Raw genomic sequence first — 21,778 nt, 5'->3', positions numbered from 1 at the left:
AAAAAAAAAGATGGTTGTGTTTGTTGGAAACCAATTACTTCAGTCCCAGGATATTGCTGTAGGCGTTCCTTAGGGTAGTGTCCTAGGCTCAACCATCTTCAGCTGTTTCATCGATGACTTTCCCTCCATCATAAGGTCATAAGTGGGGATGTTGGCTGATGATTGCATAATGTTCAGTGCAATTCGCAACTCCTCAGATACTGAAGCAATTAATTTCCAAATGCAGCAAGACCTGGACAACATTCAGGCTTGTGTGGATAAGTAGCAAGCAACATTTGTGCCACACAAGTACCAGGCAAAGACCATCTCTGACAACAGAGAATCTAACCACCTCCCTTTGACATTCAATGGCATTACCATCGCCGAATCCCCTAGCTTCAACACCGGGGGTTACCATTGACCAGAAGCTCAAATGTGGTTTCAAGAACAGGTGAAAGACTTGGAATTCTGAGGCAAGTATCTCACCTTCTGTCTTCTTAAAGTCTGTTCACCAGCCAAGGGTGTGATGGAATACTCTCCACTTGCCTGGATGAGTGCAGCTTCAAACTCCAGAAGCTCGACATCATCCAGCACCCCATCTGTTCACTCCCTCCACCATCAACGCACAATGGGAGCAGTGTGTACCATCTACAAGATGCACTGCAGCAACTCACCAAACCTCCTTTGCCAGCACCTTCCAAACCCATGACCTTTACCACCTAGAAGGACAAGGGCAGCAGTGAACACCACCTGCAAGTTGCCCTCCAAGCCACACACTATCCTGACTTGGAAACATATTGCAATCCTTCAATGGGTCAAAATCCTGGAACTCCCTCCCTAACAGCATTATGGGTGTACCTACACCACAGGGACTGCAGTGGTTCAAGAAGGCGGCTCACCACCACCTCCTCAAATTAGGGATGGCCAATAAATGCTGGCCTTGCCAGAGACACCGACATGACAAAAATGAATTAAAATATCTTGATTCTTCTGACTCAGGTCTCTAGAATGCCCATGCCTTATGCTGCCTGGGTCCAACAGTGTGAAATTCCTTCTGTAAATCCCTCTGCCTCTCCACCTCCTTTTATGACCCACTTGAAAACCCCATCTCTTCAGCCAAGCTTCCGGTCACCTAATATTCGACTCCTTCTTTGGCTCACTGTCATATTTTTCCTTACGCCTTTGTGAAGTACCTTGGAGCGGTTTCTTCCTGATGAAGCCGCTATATAAATGCAGGATGTTGTTGTTGTTGAGAGTTTAAATGAAGCAATTTGATTCCAAAGCAGCTAGTGTGATTGGGTTGTCTGGTGTAAGCAGCAGTGTGTGCAAGCATTGTGCAGTAGATTTTGTTAGCTGCAACATTGAACTCTGTTCTCTTGCTGCTTGCAGTGAAAGTTGGTGCCTTGTAAGCTGCTGCAATGTGCTGAGAAAAAAAAGCCTAAATTATGTTTGTTTTTTGTTTTCTAGATAAAGGGGAAACAAGCCGGTGTACAGAACCAGAGGTAAGCAATGGCTAAAATGCTCAAACTATTGTTGATTATTCCGTGAAGAAGGATCTGCTAATAATTGTTTAGTCCTGTTTCCTCCCTGAGCTTGATTAAATCTAAACTCCGGTTCTTGCTCCATAGCAGATTACTTGCAGATCTTTGGATCCATTACGAAGGGGAAAGCTTCCTTTCACCATGTCAGGAGGAAATGGAAATATTGCTGATAATTTTGACTTTGTTTGATAGCATAAGTGGGCATTTCAGTTGCCTGTTATACCTCAGAACAAGAGTAGGCTATTCAGCCCCTCAAGCCTGTACTGGCATGGCTGATCTGTGTGCTAACTCTATTTACCCGACTTGGCTCCATATCTTTTAATGTCCTCAGATCCCTTCATCATACAATCCACGATTTAGGTGTTTTAATTGAGCTAGCATCTATTGTTTTTTATTGAGAGAGAGTTCCACACTTCTAACACCCTTTGTGTAAAGAAGTTTTGCCTAACGACTCTCCTGACTGGCCTGGCTCTAAATGGTTATGTTCATTGTCAGAGATACTCTCCCCATCAATGCGAAGAAAATTCTCTCCGTCAACCCTAACAATTCCTTTCAATATCCCAAAAGCCTCAATCAAATCACCCCTTAACCCTCCATATTCCAGGGCGTACAAGCCTAACTTATGAAATCTCTCCTAATTTTTTAACGCTTGTAGCTCTGACAATATTCAAGTGAATCTATGCTGCACACCTTCCATGGAAAATCTACCCTTTCTGAGGTGCGGTGTCCAGGACTGTACACACTACTCCAGATGTGGTCCAACCAGGGAAGCTTCCTCCCCTTTATATTCTAGCCCTCCAGGTATAAATTTAGATTCCATTCCCCTTCTTTTGTACCTGACTACTACACTTTGGTGATCTGTGCACATGGACCCGTAAATTACCTTTGGCCTCCATTGTCCCTTGCCTTCCACCATTTAAATAATGCTCGTTAAATAATGAGTTTTGCCCATTCAATTAATCTGTCTATGTCCCTTGGTAATTTTATGCCTCCTTGCTTACCATAATCACCAATCTTTGTCTTATTGCCAAACCTGGTTTGATGGTTCACTTGATTTTCATTTCTTGTTGTTTGCATGCTTGATTTCATCAGTTGAAGTTCTTTTTTGAAGATACTAAACCCAACCTTCCTTGATTATTGCTCTGCTCCTGTAGGGAATGTTTGGGCCCTTGTTTTGTGGTGCCTTTTCTGGTGCATTGCTGAGTAAATGAATCAAGGGTTTAGGAATTCACAGTCTTGACTGGCATTCCAAGGCACTCGCCCTGACACCTTGGGTTGGTTGTTTACCACACCGTTGACCGGGTTAGTGAAATATTTTGTTGTGTAGTAGCAGAGTGCTTAATCTATGGGACAGGCAAAAAAAAAGTGCATGTTAGTGTTAGCAGAACTCAGCCTGATGTCCAAGCGATGTAAAAGGTGACAGTCTTCGGGTCAGATGCGATCCCTTCAATTTCATTTACAGGCACCAATGGAAAATGGAGTGAAATCAGATGGCAAAGCTTGCCCAACATTCTGCTCCATTTCCCACCTCAGCCTGGCCCCGGTGGACCACTGTCCCAATCAACTTCATGCCAATGGGGAAGGGGTGTGAGCCTAGTAGTTACCGTGCCCATATTTCCTTCCTTTAGACTGTGATAGGTTGTGGCAGGCCCAGGTTAGTGGTGGGATAGCTGTGTGTTTTCTAAGTGGTGGGGTGGGGTGCTAAGAGAGTGGACCCAAGCGTTTAGCTTTGTAGCCTTAGTTGTTGTGTTCATCTTTGAGGCTTTTCTGTTTCTTGAATGGTCCTTTCTACTGTCTGCTTGATGCAGCTATGGTCCTTCTACAGTACTACCTGATTCCTGGTTGGTGAGCAAGCATTGCTAACACCTCTGGACCCAGGAACATGGGACAGGGTTACAGTGCGGTTGGAGAGGGCAGTCAGAAATCCTGCCCCACTGCTCCCCTTGATCCAAGAAGCAAATCCAGACTTAGGCCTTTGAGCTTCAGCAACAAGCCTTTCTCTGACCACTTCTTCCCAAATCGTGCACCAACCAGCCACCTCCATCAATAAGCCAATTTCTTCCTGCCTTTCAGTATCAAGCTTTGTACTTTGTGCTGAGGGTCAGAACAGCAACAATCAGACTTATTAAAATAGCTTAAATCTTAACTCCTGCTCCATGACTGCGGCTTTTCTGCGATGCAAACCGGTGCTAATATATAAAAATGTAGGAAGCTGTAGCTACAGAACCTGAGGTCTAAATGGGGTAATCCTGAGAGTAGTTAGGTAAGGTCGGAAAAGGTTGCTGGAAAGCTGCAAGATAGGAAATGTGATACCCCTGTTTGAAAAAGTAAACAGAGATAAGCTGGAAAATTATAATCTTAACTTCAGTTGTTGGTAAATTACTAGTGCCTATAATACTGATAAAGTGAGCCAGTCAATTCCAATCAGTGCAGATTTCTAAAAAAAATAAGGGCCGTGCCAACATTGTTTAATTCCTTTGTTGGCACACTATCCTGACTTGGAAATATATCGCCGTTCCTTCACTGTCACTGGGTCAAAATCCTGGAACTCCCTCCCTAACAGCACTGTGGGTCTACCTACACCACATGGACTGCAGTGGTTCAAGAAGGCAGCTCACCACCACCTTCTCAAGAGCAACTAGGGATGGGCAATAAATGCTGGCCCAGCCACACCGACCCATTGAAAGAGTGAATGTATATAAGAAAAAGGAAATGTGGCATTTATTGTTCACGATGGTTGGAGCCATCCTTATTAATGAGAACATAACTGATCTAGATTTAAGTAATCAAGTGAGCAATTAAATAATGAAGTGAAAATTTGGTGACAACATGCAAATTAGACATATGGCAAATTGTGATGATGATCTGACAGATACTTTTGTGGCAAGTCACACATAGGCCAACAGGTCACAGATAGGTGGCAGGTGTAGAAGAATAACACATTTAGGAATGAAGATCAGGAAATGGAAATATATCATAAATGGTGAAGTCTTATAAACAGTAGAGGTGCTGATCCTTGGCTTTTAATCCAAAGGTACAAAATCTAAAAACAAGGTGCTCATAGACCACACTTAGAGTACTGTGTGTAGTTTTGGTCGCTAGATATTGGAAAGGACATAGAGGCATTGCAGACGGTGCAAAAACGATTTGCAAGGATGATACCAGAAATAAGTGGGAATACATATATTCTCTCTTTAAAATAGGGGTAACCTAATAAGGGTCTTTAAAATGATAAGATGTTGTGAAAGAATGGATACAGAGAGAATATTTCCTTTTGTGGGGAAGAGCATAACTAGAGGCCGTCAATATAGGATAATCACCAAGAAATCCAATAGAGAATTCAGAAAAAACTTCTTACCCAAGGAGTGGTGAGAATGTAGAACTCGGAGAAGGGAATGGAGGCTTATGATGATAGATTTAGGTGCAGAAAGATGGGAGGAGACTCAAGTAGAACACCAATGCTGGCAATGATAGGTTGGGGGGTGGGGGGATGTGGGGGCAGGGGGTAGTCATTTTCTGTGCTGTGTATCCTATGTAATATAATCCTATGTAACAGTGAATTTTTACAAGGTCTTATTTAGGCTACAGTTGGAATAATGTGTGAGGCTTTGGGCATCCCATTATAAACAGGATGTAAAAGCAAATGGAAAGGTGCAGCTGCGAGCAGGATGGTAAGAGTGCCCATGCAATGCATGTGGGTGATGCCCCCTCATCCCCTGCAGGCTGACGAAGTTAGAATTGACCCCAGCGGTTCTGTGGTGCCACAATATTGCTTGTATCACGGCAGCAGTGAATTACCAACCAACCGGGACAGAACTATGCAAAGTCTTACTGTGCCAGTTTAAAGATTGCCCAAGTGACACGAGTGAGCATCAGTGGAGTGTGTCGGCAGAGTTAACATTACCACATTCTTTGTCTTCCATTCCCTTTAAAGAACAAAGTCAACACTGCTGCCAGAAAGTCTGCATTTTCCCATGCCCGCCCTTGGCTTTTATCTGTGTGATACCTTCAGCTCTTGTTAGTTTGTTATTCTATTTTTTATAATTAATCACTCTACAGAGGAAAAATATGTGGGGGCAAATATTTTATAATGGATGACATCAACCAAGGATAAAACATTTTATTACAAATTTGTGTAATTGAGTTCGTGGTCACACAGTAAAATGCTTAAATTTATTCTTCAAATTGAAGTTAAAACATTTTTTTGCAATAAAATTGCTGTTTGGTTTAGGAAAGTATTCTTGTTCAGAATCTGTAATATGAGGAAGCATCACAGGAAATAAAGGCACAGAATAGCTGATATAGCCAGACCAGTTTGTGATCTGAACCCATTGATTGAATGTCTATCAAGAGGTCTGGAACCAATGTAGTTTTTTTATATAAGAGAATTCTCTTATGCAGAAGATTTGTGGACCCTCTGTTTCCACTAGTGGGGGAGTCTAGAACCAGGGCCATCAGAATAAGATAGTCACTAATAAATCTGGTAGGGAATTCAGGAGAAATTTCTTTAACCAGAACACGATCAGGATATGGAACTCACTAGCAGAATCGAGTAGCTGAGACAAGTATAGATTTTAATATTGATCCTGTTAACTTTGAAAGGGAAGCTCTTATGAAAATTGGCCCTCTGTAGAAGCTCCCATGGCATTTAAGGGGTAGCTAGATTTCTACACGAGGGAGAAAGAAATAGAAGGATATGGTTAGATGGGAGGTTCATGCGGAACATAAACTCTGACATAGACCAGTTGGGCTGAATGGCCTGTTTCTGTGCCACAGGTCCTACTTAATTCTATGTAACCTTCACCTTTACTCTGTTAGATTTGCTTTGTTTCCTGTTATGTTATTAATACAGGTCTCTAGAGAGTGACACAGACATCAGAATTCCCCTGACTGCTGTTGTCAGTATTTGTCTTGTGGATGAAATTTAATGGACAATTTATCCTGCAATGTTAATGATCGATCTGTTTGAAACTAATAGGGTGGAAATAACATTTCAGAGCTGGCTTGCTCATTCCATGTTGAAAGTTCAGCCTCGAAGCTCTTTATTACTTTTACTTCCAGCACTGTGTATACATCTGAACTCTGGATAAAAGTGACTAGACTCACCCACTGATGGCACAGGGCATAATATGCAAAAAAAACCTGTGTCAATGTAGAAGTAAATTATTAATCCTAGATATTAATTAAAGCTGCACTTGATCTATAAGAAGTTACTTATTATGGAAAAGTCATATATTTGTATTGGAGTAACTTGCGTTGACATAGAATCTGGAACATTCGAGAGTGTCCCAAGGCACTTCACAATGGTGTGGGGAAAAGATATATATTCATAATTATAGAGCTTGTTTAATGTGAATGTGTTTTACATACACATTACAAAGATATTTTGCTGCAAAAATAATCTGTTTGGCTGCACCTATCCATTACAATTAGGGCCACAAAAGATATAGTGTTTTATTTATTTGATACAATGACCTGGATCAGTGTGTTGGGTGTCAATGTTTGCTGATCTGTATTTTCCTTTATCTAGATGCTCTGCCTGTCATCTCCTTGACAATGTAATATTAAAAATGCATGTTCACTAAGCTTGATGTGAGCCTTAAATTGGAAAGCAGGAAATTAGGACTGCAAATGAGATTGATCACCACCTCGTATTCTGTAAGTCTGTATGCTGCTGACAGATTTTCCCTTCCACCATCTTCCATTAACTTACAAATTCTAACTTGTCCCATCATTTGGGAAGCTTTTCCCCACGTTATGACTGTGGAATAACAAGTTCAACTTTCCTGTGTTTTTCTCCCAAGGAATACTTATTCATAGCATCATTATAACACAGAAGCAGGCTATTTGGCCCATCAAGTCCATGCTGAGCTTATTCGCTGGAGTAAACACAGGAGAACAAGGGGCAGAGTCTTATGATGTAGGATCTCTGGCCCTTTACATTGCCCCTGGATTTCAGGAGTTTTGCCCAACCTGGGCACACAGTATGACACCAATGGCACAGGCTAAGGTGATGCTTTAGTAATGAAGCGGGAGGAAGTATTCCCGGCCCTGTCAACTCATTTTCCTTCTTCCAACATTAGAAGGACGTTAAATGTGATGAGCATCCAGAAAATAGGCCTTAGACCGCAGGTTCTTAACTGTCCAGGACTGCCTCCAGGAATTTGAAGATCAGTCTCCAGGCCATTGCTACGAACAACTCGAAAGGAAAGTCGGCATGAAAGGGCATTTTTTTTCACGTTTTCTTTGAACACTTTTATTTATTAATTATAAAAATATCAGCAATGGGGATAAAAGGCTGACAATCAGGTATTAAAGAGGCTGTTTCCTTTCAAAATCTCCAATGGCAGCAATGCAGGGTGGGGTTATTGAGGCAAGATGAAACCTCCAGGAATATTCCTAACCAAACTTGGCAACTCCAACTATCTCTTGGATTAGACAGGGGCTGGCAGCAAAGTTGTTTTTTTTTTCATTCTTTAATGGGATGTGGGCATCACTGGCTAGACCAGCATTTGTTACCCATCTCTAATTGCCCTTGAACCCAAGTGGCTTTTGAGGCAGTTAAGAGTCAACCACATTGGGCCTGGAGTCAAATATAGGCCAGGCCAGGTAGGGATGGGACATTTCCTTCCTTTAAAGGACATTAGTGAATCAGATGGGTTTTTAACAACAATCAATTCACGGCCACTATTACTAAGATTAACTTTTCAATTCCAGATTATTGCTTGAATTTAAATTCCACCAGATGCCGCGGTGGGATTTGAACCCTTCTCCCCAGGGCATTAGCCTGGGCCTTTGGATTACCACAATGTCACTGTCTCCCCCTAACTGGTAATGGAAACCAATGTAAGTCAGACAGAGGTTTTATTTCTAAGGACAGGGATTGGCATGGCAGGTTGCATTTTGTAACAGTCCAGCTGTTGAAGACCTCTTGGGCCCGCTTGGTTTTCCTCCCAGCTTCCAGGCCCTGGGCTTTGCATGGGAGGATGGTGGTCCTGAACTGCAGCAGGGAGTTGAGGGAGGGGTGGGCGGGTAGGCAGATATATTCCTGAAGGTGACCTTGCACCTCTCACTGCCCCACCCCCACACCATTGCCATTGGTCACTCAACATATCCCTACTGACAGCACACACCTTCCCCCACCAACTGGAATGCCAACTGGATGGTTCTTCACTGTCAGTCAAACAACCCTTTCCCCTGATCTGATATTTTCATAGCTAATAAATAAATGTATTCAAAGGAAATGTTTTTAACAAGACAATATTTTATTGTCCTTATGTTTTTGTTTATTCACTCATAGGATGTGGGCACACTGTCAAGACCAATGTTTATTGCCCATTACTAATTGTCCTCCAGAAAGTGGTGGTGTGGCACTGCCTTGCCAACTGAGTGTTCTCAGGAGCGCCCTGGAGATCAGTCTTTAATTGCTGGGGGCTCAGGGGCAATCCTGGAGGGTTGGTAACTTCAACAAGGGTTGTGCACCTGGCCTCGGTTGATGAACTGAACCCGGAAGTAGAAGCGGTTTGAGGCCATTGTAGATAGCGCGCACTTCAAGTGCTTTGCAGTCAGGCTTGGAGTAGGGAATGGGAAAATGGTCCCTCATGCGTTTGGATTTTCTGTTCTATAAACTTACTGGGTTTGTGTTGCGGAATCTTGCCTGTATTCCAAACTGAACTTCTCATGCGAGCAACCTAACCTACAGGGAGCAGATTTTTGGAAACAGAGGTGAGCCTCAAATAAGAGTGTGATACAGATAAAGGCCTGTGGTTTAAAAACAAGTTCAGAGATATTTAGCCCGAATACATCAAGCTTTTTAAATGGGAGTAGCACTGGTTAGAAAATGTACTTAACACAAGTTAGTGAAACAAACCTGAATTACTTTGGGGGAAATGAGTATGGGAGCAGAGGGCAGTTGCTTTCGTGAATATTCAGTTCACTGTTGAAATTGGCAGCAGACATTGTTAGTGTTTCCATTACTGTATAACCAATTCAACAGAGGCAAGGCTTGCCTAATTTCATTGAGGTATCCAAAGGAAACGCAGCCTGCAAGCTAGCTGTGTGCTCAATTCTTCCTTTAATGGGCTGAAGAGCTTCTTCAGGGTTTATGCAACCACTGTTCTCAGCCATGTCAATGTTCCATACTTTGCATTGGATTGATTTGGTTTCTTTAGTGCTTCATTTTGTACAATTATCTCAATGATCAGGAGCGGGTGACAATTAACACCAGTACTGTGCCTCATCAATGGTACTGGGCTTGCAACCCCAAGATCAAGAGTTCAAATCTCACAATGGCAAACTATGAAACAATGTAACTTCATCTGAAGAAACAGATGGAAACGTGTTCGTACTCGAAAGAGTTACTGTGCCTCATCAAAACAGTGTACAAGATTTTCCAGCTATTGTGGGTTCTAAGTGGAAACTGGTGCACCAATTAAGGCAAGTTTAACCAACGTGAGTGAATTCCATCTCGAGTGTAAATTCCACATTTTATTCTTACTCCTGCGGCTGTCAGACCATGTGAACATGTCCTATTCTGTTATTTACGAGATGTCAGTCATGGTAACACTCCTGCTTCTGAGCCAGGAGGCTTTGGGTGGGATTTTCCGGCCTCGTCTGCTTCGCCCCCACCTTACTCATAGATTTCCCTCAGAAACTTGATACTGATTGTATATTGCTGGCTGCCTCTAAAGAGAATTATTACATTCCTGCATCACCAAAACCTCGCTTTCACATCTGGACATTGTCTTTTTTTCACTCTGTAATTCATTGGGCTAGGGGCAGTTTGGATTAACCTGTACCAATATGTGGCTGATCTGCTTAATTTTACTCAGCCTCTGGGATTAACATTTAACTAAACTCTGGAATTCGTTCCCTGAGCCTCTCCATCTCTCTCTCACTCTCTTACTTTGACATTCCTCAAAACCTACCCCTTTGACCATATGTTTGGTTAAACTTGCCCTAATATCTCCTTATGTGACTCAGTGTCAACTTTGTTTTGATAAACACTCGAGTGAAGGGTCTTGGGATGTTTTACCATATTAAAGATCCTACACAAATGCAAGCTGTTGTTGTAATGATTGGGATTTGATTATAATGTAGGGATTGGCACGTTGGATTCAGAGCTCACTCCTATCTATTTAAGGCATCTGCTTTTCTATTGGTTCTTGTACCACCGTAATGCCAACTGCTTCCAACCTCAGGGTCTGGTGCACCTGGCAGCACCAACCAAGTAACTTTAACGATTCATAAGACCATAATAACTTAAGAAGTAAGGGCAGGAGTAGGCCATTCTGTCCCTCAAGCCTGTTCTGCCATTTGATAAGATCATGGCTGACCTGATTGTGGCCTTAACTCCACTTTCCTGCCTGCCCCCATAAACTTGATTCCCTTGTATAAGATTGAAGTGCAGGCTGGAGCTATGAATCCATGGGTCAGATTGTCCTGTGGGTTTGGGAAAACCTCACCTGCGCACTTCTGCGCGTTCCGAAATGCATGCCCGATCCATGTGTGACTTTACCCAGGACTTTTGTCTTTTTAAACAGGGGTCAGATTTGCAGTGCATTTTGTGAGGCGCAGTGGAGTGTGTGAGGTGTGTGTGCAGAGGCACCTCCACTCTTCCATACAGCAGCCCAGCTTCCAATGTCATTTTAAGGCCCCATAAACTTCATCCCTCACGCCCCACCCATCCCCATGCCCCCTCAGACTGCCCGTGGCCATGGTGGCCTGTGCCTCCCTCAGATTACCCATGTCACCCCATGGCCTCTCAACCCCACCCTTCCTCATGCCCTCTCAGATTACCCATGACACATCAATGCCACCTTCATGGCCCCCATGTACCCTCCATTGTCACTCACCCAGTTTCCACTAAGCACAATCCTCAGGAGTTATGCAATAGAAATATTCTGTTATTACAGCTTCTTAAATGCTTCAATAATTCTTTAATTAATATAAGCTTTTGAAACCCAGCCAAGTTTTCATAGCAGCTACAACTGTCATAACGAAAACTTCCAGCTACATTGCCTGAAACTGACAGAACAGAATTTGCACTATTTGCACTTCTTAGCAAGGTGTCTGTCAATCAATGGAGAGAAGCAGGTTTAATTGTCCTCCACGATTCATGACTGGATGTGGCAGGACTGCAGATCAGAATGATTGGTTGAGGAATCGCTTAGCTCTGTCTATATCACTTGCTGCTTATGATGTTTGGCATGCAAGTAGTCTTGTGTTGTAGCATCACCAGGTTGACACTTCATTTTTAAGTATGCCTGGTGCTGCTCCTGGCATGCCCTCCTGCACTCTTCATTGAACCAGGGTTGATCCCCTGGCTTGATGGTAATGGTAGAGTGGGGAATATGCTGGGCCATGAGTTAACAGATTGTGTTCAAGTACAATTCTGCTGCTACTGATGGCCCACAGCGCCTCATGGATGCGTAGTCTTGAGTTACTAGATTTGTTCAAAATCTATCCCATTTGGATAGTGGTAGTGCCAAACAACACAATAAGAGGGTGTCCTCAGTGTGAAGACAGGATTTCATCTCCACAATGACTGTGTGGTGGTCTCTCCTACTGATACTGTCATGGACAGATGCATCTGTGGCAGGCAGGATGAGGTCTAGTATGTTTTTCCCTATTGTTGGTTCCCTCACCACCTTCCGAAGACCCTGTCTAACAGCTGTGTTCTTTAGGAGTTGGCCAGCTCAGTCAGGAGAGGTGCCACTGAACTACTCTTGGTGATGGACATTGAAGTTCCCCTACCCAGAGTACATTCTGCACCCTTGCCACCTTCAGTGCTTCCTCCAAGTGGTGTTCAACGTGGAGGAGCACTGATTCATCAGCTAAGGGGGAGCAGTATGTGGTAATCAACAGGAGATTTGCTTGCCCTTGTTTGACCTGATGCACTGAGACTTCATGGGGTCTGCAGTCGATGTTGAAGACTCCCAGGGCAATTTCTCCTGACTGTATACTACTGTGCTGCCACCTCTGCTGGGTCTGGTGGGACAAGATATACCCAGGAATGGTGTTATCTGGGACATTATCTGTAAGTTATGATTCCATGAGGATGACTATGTCAGGCTGTTGCTTGACTGGTCTATGAGACAGCTCTCCCAATTTTGACACAAGCCCCAGATGTTTGTATGGAGGATTTTGCAGGGTTGACGGGACTGAGTTTGATGTTGTCGTTTCCAGTGCCTAAGTTGATGCCAAGTGGCCTGTCCGGTTTCATTCCTTATAGGCTTTGTAGTTGTATAAACTACTGAGTGGCTTGCTAGGCCAGTTAAGATTCAACGACATTGCCATGGGTCTGGAGTGACATGTGGGCCAGTCCTTGTAAGGATGGCAGAGTTCCATTCCTAAAGGGCATTATTGAACCAGGTGGGTTTTTATGCCAATTGACAATGGTTTTATGGTCATCATTAGACTTTTTTAATTCCAGATATTTATTGAATTGAAATGGCGGGATGCGAACCCCGATCTCCAGAGAATTACCCTGGGTCTCTGGATTACTAGTCACGTGACAATACCACAATGCCACCGCCTCCCCCGAGTATGAAGTTGTGACCACTCCGCGGGTTTGAATATATGAATAAGCAATGCTCATTGTTGACCTCGTTAACTGAGAATTTGGAGAAACATGGCATGGCCTATTTCGAAAATTAAAAACCTCTGCCCACGGACAGACGGTGGCAAAATAAAGGAGTTCAGGTTTGCCTCCCTCTCCTGTCCATTGTGATTAAAATTACATAAATCGTTGGTTTTGTGGAGGTTGGGCTGCTACTTCCTGCTTGAATGCATGTGGAAACAGAGGCCATATATATTTTTTAACCCAGCCTTAGAATCAGCGCTTCAATGGGAGATTGAATGGCTGAAGTGAAATCCATTGATCTTACCCTGGCCAAGAGCTCGGGCAATGCTGCCAGTACTGGTCTAGTAGTAGCAATGGCACAGACGTCAGCAGTTGTATTTGCCTTGTTTGGTTGTTGCTGTACCATTCCATCAGTAAATAAATTGTGCCTCTGTGCCCACCCTCTATTCAAACCTATTTTATTAACTCTCACATTTCCTCAGAGTCAGTGGAAGAGGCAACAGCTTTAACACCTATGAGCTCTGGACCTGGTGCTGCTTCCTTCATCGGCTCTAACATCATAAAATTGCGTGTTATTTTACTGCAGATTGTTCTCTTTTTGGTGAAGGGAATTACCTGCTTGTTTTACGGTTGTAAATGCCAGAGTTTCTCTTGCATTGGCCAATAGCATCTCTGAAACATTGGATGTTACAAAGTAAACTGGAAGCTGAAAGCCAATGATGGATTAATTGAACATTTTTCTTTTTGGGGTGAAAGCAACTCAATTACTGGCAGGGGCCACATATTTTGAGGCTTCGGCTGTTCATTTGCAGAAATTTTAATGCAGGTCATGTGTAACCTGGGCTTCATTTCCTGATGCTCAATTTGGATTTAATGGCACTGGTTTCTAATAATATCTCTTCTTTCTACTCAAATCGTACTTTGGGAATTTCTTTTATTTTCTGGGTTTTAGCAATGTGTATTTTTATTCTTCCCTGAGAAGTGGGTGACATTGGCCCGGCTCTGGTTGCCAATCCCTGATTGCCTTCTTGAACCTTTGGAGTCCGTATGGTGTAGGTACACCCACGGTGCTGTTAGGGAGGGAGTTCCAGGATTTTGACCCAGCGACAGCGAAGGAACGGTGATATAGTTCCAAGTCAGGATGGCGAGTGGCTTGGAGGGGAACCTGCAGTTGGTGATGTTCCCATGCATCTGCAGCTAGGCAGTAGAAGTTGCGGGTTTAGAAGGGGCCTCGGTGAATTCCTGCAGTGCATCTTGTAGATGGTACACACTGCTGCTACTGTGCATCAGTGGTGGAGGAAGTGGATGTTGATGGTGGTGGGTGGGGTGTCAAACAAATGGGCTGCTTTGTCCTGGATGGTATTAAGCTTCTTGAGTGTTGTTGGAGCTGCACTCATCCAGGCAAGTGCAGAGTACTCCATCACACTCCTGACTTGTGCCTTGTAGATGGTGGACAAGCTTTGGGAAGTCAGGAGGTGAATTATCCGCTGCAGGATTCCTAGCCTCTGACTTACTCTTGTAGCCACGGTATTTATATGGCTAGTCCAGTTCAGTTTCTGGTCAATGGTAACCCCCCAGGATGTTGATAGTAGGAGATTCAATACTGGTAAAGCCATTGAACATCAAGGAAGATGGTTAGATCCTCTTGTGTTGGAGATGGTCTTTGTCTGGCACTTGTGTAGCATGCTTGTTACTTGCCACTTATCAGCCTGAGCCAGAATATTGTCTGAGTCTTGCTGCATATGGCCACACTGTGCAATCGTCAACAAACATCACCACTTCCGACCTTATAATGGGGGGGGGAAGGCTAGAAAAGATATGAAAAAAGATAGAAAATCCTGCCCGGCACACAAATGCCAACCCTACTCATGAAGTGGCAATACCTCATGACCTTCCGTGTTCAACACTTGCAATGTTAACTCCTGGAGGGGAGATAAAAACCCAATAAGATATCTTCAGTCATTTCCTCTGTATTTGCGCTCAGAGACACGATTGGGGGATCAAAGATCAAGGAAACTCAGGCACAATTGCTTTCCGCATGTAATTATTTTGCACCTGCAATTCCACACTCTTTGACACCTGCCTTATTGATCCCTGCATCCGAATGCACCTCGGTGCATTATAATGGCTTCTGTCCCAGGCTCTTCAGCTGAATTTCCTGCCATTACAGTGTTTCCAAAAGGGTTAAAAAGTTTAAGCCCAGGATTTTAGAGGCTGAAGTAACCAAAGCCGTTTTTTATAGTGTTTTATTGCAATGTTCTGACCATGAAATAAAACTTATCCTCATTGTGACCTCCACTTTTTCTGCTTTGAATGCATTTTTACAGCATTGGTATAAGTTCCTTTAAAAAATGGAAAAACTTGCCTATTGCGTGTTCTTAAACATGTTGTGCCAATGTGCGTGAATCATAGTCAGCTGGTTTAAAACTTTACTTATCGTACTTACAGCAGGAATATACAGCACATTTGTTTTTTTTCCTGATTATTTACCACGTTTTATGCAATTTGTTCTAACTTTTGGCATACATTAATCAGATTGGCAGGAATTTTGGGTGTTAACAGACATCAATAAAACAGCTACACAAATGTAGGTAATTTTTTTATTCTTTCGTGGGATTGGGCGTCGCTGCCAAAGTCAGCATTTGTTGCCCATCCCTAATTGCCCTTGAGAAAGTGGTAGAACTGCTGCAGCTGGGTGTGACTTCCTAATTACATCCCACCACAGGAAATTCCGCCCCCTTAGTCTACTTTCAGGAGAAACTTGGGAAAGCTCTTTCCAACTCCATCGGGAAGAATTTCCTTGGCATGTACCTAGTCTCGCAGGATCATGTTGGCTCAGCAAATCGGGAGAATCAGGTGGCCAGACCAAATGCTGGTAAAAAGCAACCCACTCGATCTGTTTACCTGCTAGCTAATTTAAATGGAGGATAATTCAGTTGAGCACTAATGTCGCTTCTAAGCCATGCAGGAGTGTGGGCATGCAGCAGTGGGGATTGTGCTGCATACAAATACAAGCAACATTTCCTTTCAGATGCAGGGCTATGCACCACTCTTACAGGGACCACGCAATGCAATAAGCCAGCCGGTTAAAGCAGACAGAAGTTAGATGAAACATTGGTGGGCACGTTTGCAGGTATGTCTACTGTGGTTCAGTTGGTACCTGTTGCCCTATGAGTCACAAGTTTGTGTATTCATGTCCCACTCCGTAGAATTGAGCACAAAAACTTTGTCTCATACTCTCAGTGTAGTACGGAGGGAGGGCTGCACTGTTGGAGGTGCTGTCTTTCAGATGTGACATGAAACTGAGACACACTGTCTCCCTATCAGGTGGGTGCCAAAGATCCCATGGCACTATTTCAAAGAAGATCTGAAGAAGAGTCATAAGGACTTGAAACGTTATCTCTGTCTCTCTCTCTCTCTCTCTCTACAGATGCTGTCAGACCTGATGAGTTTTTCCAGCATGTTTTGTTTTCGAGTTATCCTAGCGTCCTGGCCAATATTTATCCCTCAATCAATATCACAGAAAAAAAGATTTATCTGGTCAATATCATATTGCTGTTTGTGGGATCTTGCTCTGTGCAAATTGGTTTTCTTGTTTCCTACATTACAACAGTGACTACACAGTAAAGCACCCTGAGATGTTCTGAGGATATGAAAGGTGCTATAGAAATGCAAGTCTTCCTTTTTTCCTTCCCTTGCATGTCAGCAGTCTGACTGCGTGGATTTTCAATATTTTCTGCACCTTAATAATCAGTGCATCAGGGCGCAGACCCAGAAAAATCTCCCCTCATATGTCAACTCAGCAAACTGCCAAAGACCATTGTTTCCCAGGATCATTAGATGAACAGAGTTTACTGACACGACTCCTCTCTTCTTGGAACTCAGGACTTTGTTAAGTCTGTTCTTAAACAACATTAGTATAGTTGTTAAAGCCAGCGAAAAGAATTTGGAAGAAAATGTGCTTTGCCAACATCCCTGGTGTGCCTTGAATGACATTATCCTAATGCTCTTCAGATAATAGTGCAAGTCTTAACACATCAACATTTTCATAACTTTGAAATCCTCCAATCCTATCCCGTTTGAACCAACAAATGGAAATTTCCTCGCAGTTGTTCCCCTTTCTTCATTGTAACTATACTTGAATTGTGGACACTTTGGGTTTCTGCTGCCTTTCTGGTGGAGTTAGCGCGGTGGATGTGAGGAAATATTCAACTTGTGTTTCACTGTGGACACAATGTGAGGCCATCCACTTTGGGCCTAAAAAGAACAGAATCAAGGAACTTTCTTAATGGTGAAAAGCCAGGAACCATGGGGGTCCAAAGAGATGTGGGGGCCCAGGTACAGAAAATAATCAACAAGGCTTGTGGAATGCTGGCCTTGATATCTAGAGGACTAGTATACAAGATGGTAGAAGGCATGCTTCAAATATTCAAAACCCTGGTTAGATCACACCTGGAGTACTGTTGAACAGTTCTGGGCAGCACACATTAGGAAGGATATATTTACCTTGGAGGGAGTGCAGTGTAGGTTTGCAGAATGCTATGTGGGATTGGAAAGGGTTAATATGCAATTACACAGGTTATATTCTCTGGGATTTAGAAGGTTAAGGGGTGACGAACAAAATTTTCAAGGTATTAAAGAGAACTGATGGAAAGAAACTATTTCTTTTGGTTGGGGAGTATAGAAATAGGGGCCATAGTGTAAAAATTTGAACCAGTCCTTCAGGAGGTATGTTATCATCGCTGTAGAGACCAATAGCTTTTAAAAGAGACAAATTTCCCAATGGAAATAAACTGATGGACAAGGTTTCATTTTTTAGGACTTTACTGTAAAATGCAAACTGAAATGAACAGAAATCACATTAATTAATAGGCAACAAAACTATAGAAAAAGGTAAGTTTTGCATTCACTAACCAATACAACGAAAATATATCTTACGAATCACTTTTGCGCCTCACTTCTGACCGATGTGTAGCATTACAAGAACAGTCACTCATGGCTCTTCAGTGAAATTTCACTTCTTGCCACACCACGTCAAAACTTCCAGTGACCTTTGACAATCATTCCACTCAGCCCGAGTTATCCTGGATACGATTGCCACAGTAAGGTGCACCTTGTGACTCCCCTTTCCTGAAATCTTCAAGAGCCCAAACTATTCAGTTCCCTTTTGAACAGAAACCTATCCCTTAAGAATATGCTGCTGCATCATTAACATGAATATAATTCCCCCTGCTCTTCCACAGCAGTAGCTTCTTTGTTTCTGCATCTCAAAGAACAGCTGTCCTTTTTTTGTGAGATACTGTGTAAGATGTTAAAACTGGTACATTCACTTTAATGGGTTTCTGTTTGAGCTTCTCTCACCATGGAAACTGGATCACATGGGCATATCTCCTAGCTTGAGATGTTTATCCAGAAACCCCTGTTTTACTTTGAGTTAAGGTACATTTCAAAATGTGACTGTCTTGAACTTGCAAAGTTTAGCATTCATGACAAGTGAACTTAGGAAACACTTATACACAATAATGGTAAAAATATGGAACTCTGTTCCACAAGCAGGAATAGATACTAGATCAACTATTCATTTTTAAAAAGTGATTGAGAGATTTTTGTTAGCCAAAGGTATTAAAGGATATAGAGCAAATGCAGGGACGTGGAGTTAGGCTGTAGATTAGCCATGATCACATTGAATGGGATACAGGCTTGAGGGAGTAAATGATCTCCTGTTCATGCCTCGATGTTTGTCAAAAGTGAACAACAGTTCCACATTTTAGGTAGTGACCAATTCTTTGTACATTTCATTCAGAGTTGACTCATTGAAAATTAGTGTCCAGCAGAGTGTCTGTGGCATTTCCTACAGTATTTCAATGGCTAATTTTTTCGGTTCAGAGAGAAAGAAGCACATTTATTTGTATTGCCAAACTGATGATAATAGGAAAGAAAGTTACTTTATTTTGATAGCACGGACATGAGGGGCCATGTTGGAGTAAATAGGGGGAAACTGTTTCCGCAAGCGGCAGGTGGTGGTGTGGTGGAGTGTGTAGTCACCAACCACAGGATACAGATTAAAGATAACTGGCAAAAAAAATCCAAGGTGAGATGAAGAGAACTTTTGTTTCTTGTGAAGTGGGTTGTTGTGATCTGGAACATGCTGCTTGAAAGGGAGGTGAAAGCAGATCCAATTACAACTTTTAAAAGATAAGAACTTGAAGAAGAGAAACTTAGGTTAATTGGATAGCTCTTTCAAAGAGCCAACACAGACATGATGGGCCGAATAACCCCAACTGTGCTGTATGAGTCCATTATCTTATTATGAAAGTGCTTCCTTCTGTGCTATGCCATAAAATAGTTACAGCATCGAAGGAGGCCATTCACCCATTGTGCCTGTGCTAGCTCTCTGCAAGCATCTCACCCAGTCCCATGCCCCCGTCTTTTCCCTGTAACTCTTTCGAGTACAAACACGTTTCCATCTGTTCCTATTCAGATGAAGTTACATTGTTTCATAGTTTGCCATTGTGAGATTTGAAGTCTTGATCTTGGGGTTACAAACCCAGTACCATAACCACTTGGCTATTTAGGCCAAGCCCCTAATATGTGGTAACTCTTTCGAGTACAAACACGTTTCCATCTGTTTCAGATGAAGTTACATTGTTTCATAGTTTGCCATTGTGAGATTTGAAGTCTTGATCTTGGGGTTACAAGCCCAGTACCATAACCACTTGGCTATTTAGGCCGTCTTTTCCCTGTAGTCCTGCAAACCTTTTCTCTTCAGATAATTATCCAATTATGTCATTCTATGGATTTCAATATGAGAATGCTTCCTGTTGCTCGGCAACTCTCGGCATTTCAGGCCAACCATTAGAAAGTTGGGCGATTGACACATCTTTAAAGTTACTTTGGATCAGACAATCAGCACAGCTGATCACTTCACTGGGTGTCTGCCTCAGTGAGGCTCAGTGAAATCAGTCCAACTGGCAGCCCCGCATTCCTGAGACTAGACCAAAATGCTTTGAAATAAAATTCTCAATTAATCGAACGAGGGGAATGTACCACGACTTTATATGAGCAGCTCAAGTCATCTAATCTTGTTTTGCTTGCCTCGGTCCTAGAAAGTCAGCTTTGGTTTCCCTTGAGAACTGATGACAAATTCTTGATCAGGTAGAAAGAGGTTCCGATCTGATGACAAAGGTGTGAATTTCCGATCACTTTCATTGAAATTGCAGCTCCCGTGAACCTATAGCAGGAGAACATGTGTAGAATGTTAAAAACCTTGGCTTGTTATTATCTGTTGATGGCTACCTCCAGATGCCTGATCAATCATCTGTTAGCCTCTGTAGGTACCCATGAACAGGCACTCAATCAGATGTGAAAACTAATACCAAACGCAATGTGTTCTTAAAAATATATTTTTGCCAAATTTGTAATTTGCAGCAGTTTCATTACATTTTTATTTATCACAAATGTAACTATAATTGTTAGAATGTGGAATTTGCTGACATATGGAATAGTTGAGGGGACTAGCATAGTTTCTAGGTGAGATGACACCTAGAGTACTACACATAGTTCTGGTCACCATATTTAAGGAGGGATATACTTACACTGGAGGCAGTTTGGAGAAGATTCGTTAGTTTGATGCCCAAGCCGAAGGGTTTATTTTGAGGAAAAATTCAGCAGGTTGGGTGTAAACTCATTGGAGTCTAGAAGAATAAGAAGTGATTTTGTTGACCTGTGTAAGATTCTGAGGAGGCTTGACAAGGTAGATTCTCAGAGGAAGTTTCCCTGTGTGGGGGAATCATTAACTACGTGCCATGGCTTCAGAATGAGAGGAGTCCTATTTAAGGTGGATATGTGGAGGAAATTCTTTTCTCAGAAGGTGATGAATCGTTAGGATTCCCCAGCTCAGAGACCTGTGGAAATTGGATCATTGAATATATTCAAGGCTGAGAAAAACAGCTCCTCAAACCTTCGGGCAGTTAAGGGTTATGGGAAACTGGCGGGAAAGTGGAATTGTGGCCGAAGATGAGCCGTGATGTTATTGAATGGCGGAGCAGCTTTGAGGGGCCAAATGGCCAACTCCTGCTCCCATTTCTTATGTCTTTAAGCAGAAGCTAGATAAGGTCACAAGGGAGAAAGGAATAGAAGGTTCTGAGTTAGATGAAGGGGTAAGAGGAGGCTTGTGTGGAGCATTAGCACTGCCATAGACTAGCTGGGTTGTTGGTTTGTTTCTCTGCTGTTTCCCCCCTGCAATTCTATTCAACTAGTCTGTTTCTGTTCACGGATGGTTCAGTTTCAATTGTAGACTAAGATTCTGAAGTTCTGCAAGTTTTTGAAACTTCAAAAAATGCTTCACGGCCAATGTGTTACTTTTGAATTGTAGTCATTGCTTTTGTAGGCAAATGTAACAAGCTGATTTGTGCATTGGTAGGTTCCACAAACAGTGAGTTTGATGAATGATGAAGTAATGTATTTTAGTGGTGATGGAGGAAAGTTGGCCAGAATACCTGAATAATTTGCCTGCTTTTAGTTGGATAGTGTTGTGCAATAATGTTATCATTATCTGAACAACAAATAAAGTTGGCACAGATTTGTTAACAGTCAACTGTGCTGGACTAAGCTTAATTGAGCTCTTTGATGAAGTAATAGAAAGGGTAGATAAGGGTGGCGTGATTGATATGAA

At 42.6% G+C, this 21,778-nt stretch overlaps 1 protein-coding gene across 2 annotated transcripts in view; it reads left to right on the top strand.

Moving 5' to 3' along the window:
* The window catches only part of LOC121279334 (protein spire homolog 1-like), a 278,331-nt gene that overhangs the window by 40,546 nt on the left and 216,007 nt on the right, over positions 1 to 21,778 (top strand). For both annotated transcript variants that reach the window (XM_041190495.1, XM_041190494.1), the window contains exon 2: positions 1,447 to 1,481. In XM_041190495.1, coding sequence (XP_041046429.1) covers positions 1,447 to 1,481 — 35 coding nt within the window. The remainder of the gene's footprint in view (positions 1 to 1,446; positions 1,482 to 21,778) is intronic.

This window comes from Carcharodon carcharias, chromosome 6, assembly GCF_017639515.1.
Source record: "Carcharodon carcharias isolate sCarCar2 chromosome 6, sCarCar2.pri, whole genome shotgun sequence".
In the NCBI taxonomy this organism is placed as follows: domain Eukaryota; kingdom Metazoa; phylum Chordata; class Chondrichthyes; order Lamniformes; family Lamnidae; genus Carcharodon; species Carcharodon carcharias.
Note: the sequence above shows the minus strand (reverse complement) of the source record. Positions and strands in the feature narration are given on the sequence as shown.